This window comes from Rhagoletis zephyria, unplaced genomic scaffold (genome assembly GCF_001687245.7).
Source record: "Rhagoletis zephyria isolate East Lansing unplaced genomic scaffold, Rhagoletis_zephyria_1.1 Rzeph_scaffold_18469, whole genome shotgun sequence".
NCBI classification, from domain to species: domain Eukaryota; kingdom Metazoa; phylum Arthropoda; class Insecta; order Diptera; family Tephritidae; genus Rhagoletis; species Rhagoletis zephyria.
In genome coordinates, this window is record NW_016175530.1 from 1 (window position 1) to 9,949 (window position 9,949).

At 34.6% G+C, this 9,949-nt stretch overlaps 2 protein-coding genes across 3 annotated transcripts; one reads left to right on the plus strand and one right to left on the minus strand.

Annotated features, from left to right (window-relative positions):
- Nucleotides 1–6: 6 nt before the first annotated feature.
- LOC108380185 (sodium- and chloride-dependent glycine transporter 1-like) lies at nt 7–2,959 on the plus strand (the record flags this gene model as incomplete). The annotated part of the gene is made up of 4 exons (XM_017636557.1): nt 7–147; nt 211–339; nt 2,006–2,212; nt 2,342–2,959. Coding segments are annotated over 4 exons (762 nt in total), but the record flags the coding sequence as incomplete, so codon positions are not given.
- A 63-nt stretch (nt 2,960–3,022) lies between these two features.
- On the minus strand, nt 3,023–9,943 carry Ntl (Neurotransmitter transporter-like). 2 transcript variants are annotated; one of them, XM_017636556.1, is made up of 8 exons: nt 9,831–9,943; nt 8,085–8,146; nt 7,834–7,957; nt 7,431–7,764; nt 7,192–7,343; nt 6,978–7,106; nt 3,520–3,720; nt 3,023–3,432 (listed from the first exon to the last, which is right to left on the minus strand). In XM_017636556.1, exons 1-8 carry the CDS (start codon nt 9,918–9,920, stop codon nt 3,127–3,129), a joined length of 1,398 nt encoding a protein of 465 aa, XP_017492045.1. In that variant the 5' UTR covers nt 9,921–9,943; the 3' UTR covers nt 3,023–3,126. The 2 variants fall into 2 exon arrangements, with proteins under 2 accessions (XP_017492045.1, XP_017492044.1); XM_017636555.1 differs by having other exon boundaries at nt 3,023–3,720.
- Between the last annotated feature and the right edge of the window lie 6 nt (nt 9,944–9,949).

Sequence of the window (9,949 nt, forward strand, 5' to 3'; positions counted from 1 at the left end):
AATGATATAGATAACTTGTATGTCTATGTAAATCATCACTGGGCATTGTATTTGTCCAGCGGCAGCGTTTTGGCTTCGATGAGTTGGCCGAATCTCTGGTCAATAATTTTCTTTGCCATGTTGGCATTGATGGCGTTGATTACAATGGTAAAAATATATGTGCATAAAATAAATTTATATTAAATTACCTTTTATTTTTCCTTCTAATAGATCACTTCCTTATTTTCGGTATTCCAAAGCGTATTCGATGAGTTCGAAATGTTGCGTTCGCGTAGAACTGAAGTCACTTTTGGACTGATCGGTGTGCTAGCAGTTCTATCCTTGTATACTTGTTCAAATGTAAGTCGCAAGAGATACGTAAATATGTAAAATTGCATTCAAATTTTAAAAGAAAAGCTCTCCAACATGCGATTTCGATATATTAAATCTTGCAAGGCCTTATATCAGCCATGTTCTAACCTAAGTACTCATTGCTTTATGGAACAGCCACCAAACTATTTCGAACTTATCCTTCGACTTAGTCACGGTACAGCTATGGTTGAACGCATCCGACTTTGCCTCTTGAGGCCAGTTACTCAATGTCTGGTTAACAAGAACTGCAGGTTAAGGATCGTCTCTACTCACACCTTCCATGGAATTATTTCCAAAGTGTTGCTCAGAGTCAAGTCAAGGGCCACTGCCTCGGTTGGTAGGTACATGGATATGGCTGTCACTGCTAAGTAGGGACACACATAGGCCAAGAGTTTAAGGTTTGTTGTGATACCACAACTAGCGGGCCAGTTAGAGCAACAACTGTGGAAGATCTCTTAGAGAATATAAGCTTCGAGACAATTATCGGTTCCAGCTATTTAGTCGAAATTTGCCTAGAATTTCGGTAGGTCGTACCCTCAATTCCTGTATTATTAAAAGCTCCCTCAGGAAGACCACTTTGCTTTACGCACACAAAAACTGCTTACTTCTTTGCACCTCAGATTCGCTACTCAGCTTTCTTGCCTTGTTGAACGGCGTCCTGCACGCTTTCCGCATAAAGTCCAATTACCAAGACCCTGAGCATGCAATGCCAGCACGATCTACATGCCTCCTATCTCCAGTATGGTGCTCGTAATATCGCTGTAGCTGTAATAAAAAAAAAGAAGAAAGATCCAAATTTGCCATTGCACAGGTTCTATATTTACTTCCATTTCGCTCCACCTGACCTGACCGGACCCTTGAGTTGTTCACCCAAGATTTCTGGATGAGCGAAACATCGGAGTCAACTTTATAAAGGCGACTCATAAGAGCAGCCGAGGCTATGCTAGATCTGGGGAAGTAGATCTGCAATACAATCATTTGGGGTTTCTGCCACCACATTCATAGCTACGACGGTAACGTCAGAAAAACATCGATGCATCAAAAATTTTCCACTCGATGCATAAATAGTTGATTTATCGATGCATCGATGTTTTTTTAAAAACTAACCTCTCTAGTACATTGAAACCTCATTTCAGTTGTTCAGTTGTGCAAAGAGAGAAGTGACTTTCACCAAAAAGTTTAAATTACTCCAAGAAGTTACATTAGAAACGCAGTTATCTCTCTTATAACATTTTTTTGGGAAATATTATCTGAAAATCCCATGAAAATCGATGCATGCTCTTCGATGTATCGAAAAATATCGTTATGACCTTTATAATAAAAACCATAATTCCAGCGCTAAAATGAGAGTATATTTTGTTGATCAAATTTAACCGTTATTTTATAATTTTTATTTTTGCGATCCAGAATAATCATGGAATCATGGAAAGATGCCGTCTGTATTACAACGGTTAAAAGTTATCAAAAATAAATAAAAATATAAATCCGAATAAAAAAAATACAATTATCTAACATTAAAAAAAAATAAAAATAGAATTAAAAAAAAAACAACAAAACTGTTTCGCCAAGATCTAAAATTAAAAATCTCGATATTTACCCGTTATTTTGCGATCCTGTTCTAAATTCCTTTCTCTCTTTTATTTCCAAACCATAGCACGGCGTCGTTTTCTTCAGCGCTATGTCGATGGACTCACTCTTCACGCAAACAGCACTCAATCTTCTACTGCTGCTGGTCGTACTATGGATTTACGGCCGTTTCCGCTTTCAGCGTGATATCGAATTCATGCTGGGCCAACGTTTTCCCACATGGAAAGTGAATGTATTGCGGTTTGTTGCGCCGATTTGCCTCTGTTTACTATTGGTATGTGAGGGACGACAACATTTAGTTATTTATTCACAATGTCGTTTCACCTACTATTTATTTAATAAAACCAAAAAAAAACAGTCTCGCTCATAACTAACCAAAATTGTATTTGCATTAACATTTTAGTTAATTGCGGTTATTGCTGCCTACTACGAGCACAGTATCGCCTCAATCGTCATCCATATTGTAGCGGTTTTGCTCATCATTCTACCTTGGCTCTACTTACCCGGTTACATGATCTATTTGCTGCTGCAAACATCGGGCCCATTTATGATGCGCTTTCGACGTTGCTGTCGGCCAATGGATTGGTATCCCGTTGAAATGGAGGAACGACAACGTTACGAAGAGGCTATGGGTAATATGGATATTACGCATCAATTGAGTCAAATTGAAGATGAAGTTGCGCCATAAAAAGCTTGTGAGATTGTGCAATATGTAAAAGAATTTCCAACATAAATACTACGGCTAAAAATTATAACTAAATTACTGTATATATGTATGTAGATATGTATATGTGTAACTATATATGCACATAATTGTGAATGTATAAGGAAATTGTGATTTTGTTAAATGAGAAAAATTATTAGCAGAGCTTCGTAAATAGTAGCTGTAGTGAAAGTTTAGTAGAGAAATTGCTTTTCCACAAACCCTATTTGTAAAAGCTTTGCATCAACCAAAGACGGATTTATGAAAATGTTAAAATAGTTTTTTTTTTTTTTTTAATGAATAAATGCTCTTACTTTATTTTGGTTTCTATAAAATACTTATGGATATACAAATATGTATGTACTTTAAAATTGTCTAATCTTTTTGTTTACGGACTTGCTTGCATTTTATTTAAAATAATCTAATTTGTGTTTTCCTATGCTGCACAACAACTACATATTTATGTAAATCTACACATCCGCACTTTAGCCACACTTGCCACTCTCATATATATTATTCAATTCACACGTCAATTTCCGTGTACGCTGATACTCCTCATATTCAATTCGATGCTCCTCACTTGCCGGTGTCCAATCGTTGGCTTGCAATTGCTTTCGTAAAATCTCCAATAGCGAACCTTTGCCACGCATTAGCGCATAAATCATATATGTAGGAATGCAGGCGATAGAGATGCAACAGCTCAGCCACCCAAGCGCTATGGCCCAACGTGGATAAATTATGCCGTTATAGGTTATGTCTCGATTGAATATGATGCTGGTGAAGAACATGCCCTGTTGGTTGATGAGAGAGAAACAGTTATGATATATGTACATACATAGGTACCGACGTAAAACGAGGAATACACGATTTATACATACAATTAATATAATCGGCGTAAGATACATCCAACAGAATTTCCACACAATGCCTGGCCTTTTTCCAATCATAAAGTAAATATCGTCGATGAAATTATCCACGCCATAAATCCAGGCGACCATCACAACTTCCAGCACGCAAATGAGTATTACCGAAACGGAAGCGGAATACCAATCGAAGAGTTGTAGTATGAACATACCACCCTGCGAAAGAGAGGAAATTTAACAGTACATGACATGACATAAATATTTTGTAGACAATATTTCTGATATTAGAACACCGTGCGACAGTCAAATTAAAAAAAAAAAAAAACAATATATTCGCGAAGCTAGGGCTGCCGAGGTAGGGCGATCTAGCATTTTTATCCATTTTATTCTTCAATAACCGATACTGACTGCGCTATTCTTTTTCTCATCACTAAAGTCGAACTCCGCGAGGGATTTTTCCTATGTTGTCCATTCTGTTATCACTTAATAAACTTTTTCCAGAACGTTAACTGCATATAAATCACATAAAGTGTTTAGAAAAAGCCCAAAATTAAGCTTTGTTGGACTGATGTCCATTCCAAGGGGTTTCTTGGGAGTATGGATGGAATACGTGCCGAGATTGTTTAACTTTAATCTCGCAAAGCAGGACAGATCAGATGGAAATATCCTCATCTTCTACGCATATGCGGCAATAGAAATAAGAAACTGTATTACGTCGTATATTCTTAATGGGCATAGCCTGCTTTAGAGGCCTCTCAGAAGAAATTGCAAACAACTGGCAATAGCTTTGTCCCTAAGCCGATTAGTTAGACTTTATAATAGGCAATGGGTTAAGCATAAGGGGCTGACGCGATTTCCTTATCTGTTCATCGTTGCCCATTGGTTCGAATAACTATAGACCATTTTACTCTAGCGGACTCAGGTAAAATTCTGTTAGTACCGTCTTTTAAATTATGAGTCTGACTTTTAGCGGGGCCGCTTACTCGTGCCAACGAAAGGCTTATTATAAACCAGAAAAAGTAAAACTAGGAGAATAGGGAGTACAAAATTGGTATATTTTTGACATATCAGAAGCTTTTAACAATAGAGGCATTAGTAGTAATCTGAATTTAATCATTTATAATTTTTTCAATTGTCTATCAAGGGGATTTCGACATAACTTCCACGGACATAACTTCCACCGAAATGTGATATAAGTTCCATGGAAGTTATGTCCTGACAGATCTAATTCATGGAATTTACATATGTCAGACGTAAGTTCCATGGATAATTGTATTTTAATGAGCCGCTCACCAAGACGATCTATTTGAGTTTATTGTGTTTACCGATTCTTTCAGGAGATAAAATATTTGATGGATATAAGATGAGGTGAGTGGAACTCTTATGACTTAGCAGGTTCTTTTTTAAATTTGTGCTTTAGTTTTGGAAAATGTTGAATGAACTGTTGGTTTTCAGTTTAAAAGTGGGCACCACTTCGGCTTTAGAACGCTAATGCTGCATTGAGAGAACGTTTTCCTATAAACGGGAATTTCTTCCATTTTCTTTCGCTTCAAATCTCAATCTACCCAATTTTTGCGAGTTATGAATGATTGTTATCAGCCAGCGGTCAAGAAAAAAACGAACTCTTCGGTGGAATTCTGAAATCGATACGGCCTTCAAGTTATTATTGGAGGAACAAATAAATATTGAACAATTTTCGTCGAAAGTGGGTTTAGAAAAGGCAATCTAGATTCTAAAAAAAACTCCATTAGAAAACGATGAAGAAGGCGAATTAGATATTGAAATTGAGGACGAATTGGATGATGACATGATCGAATTTTCTAAGAAAAATTCAAATGCAAACACTTCTGACGTGCCTCAAAATCTGTTTAAACTGTAAAATAAATCCGTGCGAAGTTCGTCTTATTGCCTGTGGTCATGTAATATGCCAATTCTGTCACAGTGAGCGATCGGATCGGACGTAACTTCCATGAGATTTTCGTGGAAATCTTCTGGAAGTTATGTCTGATCTTCATAGTAATAATGTCTTAAATAGCTTCCACAGGCCCGTAGAATTTATGTCAGTACCAGCCTGGTACTACCAGGGCTGCCACTTTGGTAAATTATTATCAAAATTGGTAGAAAAAATTTGAGTTTGTAAAAAGGTAATTTTTTTTCCATTTTTATAGATTTTTGTTAAAGTATTTTCTTTGAAAACAAATACAACTTTCCGTTCCCGCGCTTTATTTTCCGCCGTTTAATATTTTTATTTTATAAATTTCTTTCCAAAAGTGTATTCTACTTACATATGTATGTAAATATTTTAAATAATTCTTTAAATAAAAAGAAAACATGAACAGGTATGCAATTACACACTATGATTTATGGCAAGAAAATAAAAAAAATCAACGCCAGCTTTTATAAATTGTTAAATGAAAAACAAAAAAATATTGTTGGTTATACTCAATTTCCTTGGGCATACCCAAAAAGGTTAAAAATTTCATAGTAAAATTTTCGAAACTTAGACGAGAATTTTTGAAATTTTTCTAAATGTTATATATAACTTGAGTCCTTGATTTTTATAGATTTGTCCAGTTGAAGTTTTTTCAAATGATGCAGTTTCGTTAATACCTTTTAGTTTCATCAGTTATATTTTTGGATGAAGGAAACCGAGAATATGCCATTAACATGTGTAGTTAAATAAAAAGTTCCTTATTAAAAAATTTTAATTTTTATTGAAGCAACTAAAAAAAAAGAAAAGCTATAAATTTTATTCAAATAACAAAAAAAAAGTTATTCGTAGATATTATCCAGATTTCGTAGATTCTTCTCAAGTGGGTGGTAAGTATTTTTTCATCAGTGGCAACCCTGGTCTGTAACCTCATCAACGACGGTTGAGGGGCGTTCAGGAACAATGTCAAGAAAATAAGGTAGGACTCCATTCTTGCAGGTCATACATATATCACCCGTAACGTTGATGCTTGTAATTATAAACCATACACCACTTTTGATATATGTATGTCTATATTCGATTAATAAAATACTCTAAAAGTAATTAAAGGTACTCACAGCTGGATAGAAGAGAAGGAACTATTTAAAAATCTAGATCTAGAGATCTTTTCACTTAAAATCTCCGATTATCTGCAACCACTGTCGAGGTAAAATTAAAAATATTGGTTTTAAGCACATCAGCTCACGTGGTAAAATTTTAACCAGACCACTTCTAGCCACAAACATTTTAGAGTAAGGGTGGCACTTAAAAATTAATACCAGCTAGTATTTCTATACTTTAAAAGGCTACAATTAGTCCCACTTACCCTTGTCACCATTATAATTGACATCAAAAACATAATGAATACTGATCCCAATGTGACGAGCGCTTTATGTTTGCGCAATTTTGGTACCTCATCGATGACAGACGATATAATGGCCTCAATTTGCACAANCCAGCTAGTATTTCTATACTTGAAAAGGCTTGAATTAGTCACACTTACCCTTGTCACCATTATAATTGACATCAAAAACATAATGAATACTGATCCCAATGTGACGAGCGCCTTATGTTTGCGCAGTTTTGGTACCTCATCGATGACAGACGATATAATGGCCTCAATTTGCACAAACTGTAATAAGGTTTGATTAAAATAAATAAACAAGCTGCAAATTGAAGTATTAATAAAGCCAAGAAATTGCGCAATAAAAACTCACCACACTATCCAAGCCGAGCAGGAAGAGCATAAAAAAGAATAGCGCAGCCCACAGGTGAGGCACTGGTAGCATAGCAATTGCTTGGGGATATGTAACAAATGCCAGACCTGGACCAGATGTGGCCACCGTACCGACTGGTATACCTGACTGATCTGCAATGAATGAAAAAAAAACACACACACATTTTATCAATAAATCATTCATGTTTTCCAAGAAAAACTGCATTCTGCATTACGCACGTGATAGAAAACCCAGCACGGAGAAAACTACAAATCCCGCAAATATGCTGGTGGCACAATTTACAATCGGTATTATAAATGAATCACCTCTGGCATTATTTCGAAAATTATTGAAACTTGCCATATTGACGATGCCACCCCAACCGGGTCCAAGTGAAAAGAAAATTTGTATGGCAGCATCAGCCCAAACTTTCAAATCCAATAGGCGTGACCACTCGGGCTTAATGTAGAATAGAATACCTCGCATTGCACCGGGCAAGGTAATGCCACGTATGAATAGCACGAAAAGTATGAAGAAGGGAAAGACCGCGGTGAAATAAACCACTTTGCCGACCTGATAAAATGTGGTAAATTATTATACTATTTAGGGAAAGTATCCTGATATTCGTTAGTGCGTACTTACGGTTTTTATGCCACGAATAATGCAAACGTAAACGGAGAGCCACACAAAGATCAGACAATAAAATAGCGGCCAAACGATGCCACCCAATTCTTCTATACTATCAGAAACTTGTAATATTTCGTAGCTGTAATAAAAAGAATATTAAAATATTTATATATACAGGAATTTCGTACACCGGCAAAAAGTATACTCACTGAAAAAACTCATCGGCTGGTGTTCGAAAGCCGGTATGGTNCAAAAAGTATACTCACTGAAAAAACTCATCGGCTGGTGTTCGAAAGCCGGTATGGTGTGTAAAATTACGTTTCCCTAACTGAAATAATGGAAAAAGGTCAAATGTAATAATTTTATCTTATGTATTCATGTAAATTATGGAATAAATGAAAAGAAGGGCCCTAGAATTAGAGCAATGTGGTTCTTTATTTAGATTGCGTGATTTTCAATTAGTCAAATAACAAAACCAAAAATCAAATGAATTGAAAGTTGTATCAAATCCTTAATAATATAAATTTATTATTTGTTCGACGAATGAAATCAGGCATAAATTTAATTTGTGATTTAGTTTATCGAGGTTATAAATTTTTCGGTGAAAAAAAAACAAGCAAGCTTTCTAAATACCAACCACATATATCTACCCGTGAGCTAGCTATCCGCAAAATTTTGAGTGAAGTTATTCCTTTTCATATAGTTATATACGTTCTAAATATGAACCAAATCAAACCATAAATACGGGGTTTTCAAATATCTTGACTTCTGCGCCACTTATCGGATTAACTCAATTTTCGTGTTACATTGTCACGTGAAGTTTCAAGTCTCTAGGCCATCGGGAAGCTGGTTAAAAATTGCTTTCAGGGGTTGCCCCTAACAAATATATATACATACATACATACATAGAGAACAAGTTAAAAAAAGTGTTGTAAAAAAATTCAAAATACACAATATACTCACTAAATTATGGGCGAAATATTGTAAAACTGCTTCTTTATTTATTTAAAGTTCAGTAGAATTTCAAAAAAATTAAGTTTTTTAGTTTACAAGTACGAAAAGGTGTTGAAAATGCGCTTTTAGTTAATTTTATTCTTTTAAGCTAATAAAGTTAGGAGGACGAAATTCTAGGACGTGGTCGCGTGTATACAGTACTTAACATACAATTTTTGCAAAAATAAACAATGCAAATATTCACGGTTATTCAAGAACAAAATTAAAAAAAAAAAAATATTTTCCATACCCATTCGTCATAATGCACCAAAATGTTTTATTTTACAGAATTTTCTCTTTTATTTGATACTAAGCTATTCGATTATTCGCCTTATTACCAAAACCGGTTTTTGAGTTATTCGAAAAATTGCAATTAAAAAAAAACGGTTCCCTATTTCGAAATTAAGGAAAAAACGGATAAAACGGGTTTATTTTACATAGTTTTCATACAGTGAAAATGAAAAAAGATACCTTTCATTTAGAAAAGAGGAAAGCAAAATAAGCAGGGACGGAAAATAATCATTGTTTTTTAAATTTTAATCAAAAAGATCAACAAGTTGTAATCGTCGTAAAACAATTTTAACTACACTCACGTATTTGAGTTCGTACGTCCCACTGTAATTTACAAAGATTTTTATTTTTCGAGTTTAACCAATAAATTATTACGTGATTTTTATGTTTTCGATTACAAATAATGATTATTTTTTTACTCAGGTATAATAATTATTATTGAGTTTTATTTGTTTCACTTAAGAATAATGAACATTCAAAAAACTCAAAAGCTATACCAGCGTGATTTCCGTTGTATCCTTTTCAGAGGTAGCGACACCATAATAAAAGAATTAAATCCCAAAATTTTTAAATTTTATAAATAATCATTATTTTTAATATACAATTAATTTTCGTATTCATAAAAGAAATTAAGCATTTTGAACAGGTAGATATTGAATTTTAAAAAATATTTCTGCACAACAAAAATGTCCGTCCACAAAATACCAAATTAGGTTTTAAGCACTTACTTCTAAAACCTCCACACAATATTCGGTATTCCACTCATTTTTGCAATCAATCCATGGTAATTTATGAGAAAGTAATTTACTTAAAAACATTATTGGATAGGCAATAATCACAGAGTAGT

Excerpts from the sequence above, each read along its gene's own strand:
- Ntl (XM_017636555.1), bottom strand. The coding sequence starts at position 9,920 with ATGTTTTTAAGTAAATTACTTTCTCATAAATTACCATGGATTGATTGC. Across the intron at positions 7,344-7,430 it reads CGTGCTGGGTTTTCTATCAC|ATCAGTCAGGTATACCAGTC; the intron begins GTGCGTAATGCA and ends CATTCATTGCAG. Across the intron at positions 7,107-7,191 it reads TGCTCGGCTTGGATAGTGTG|TTTGTGCAAATTGAGGCCAT; the intron begins GTGAGTTTTTAT and ends ACCTTATTACAG.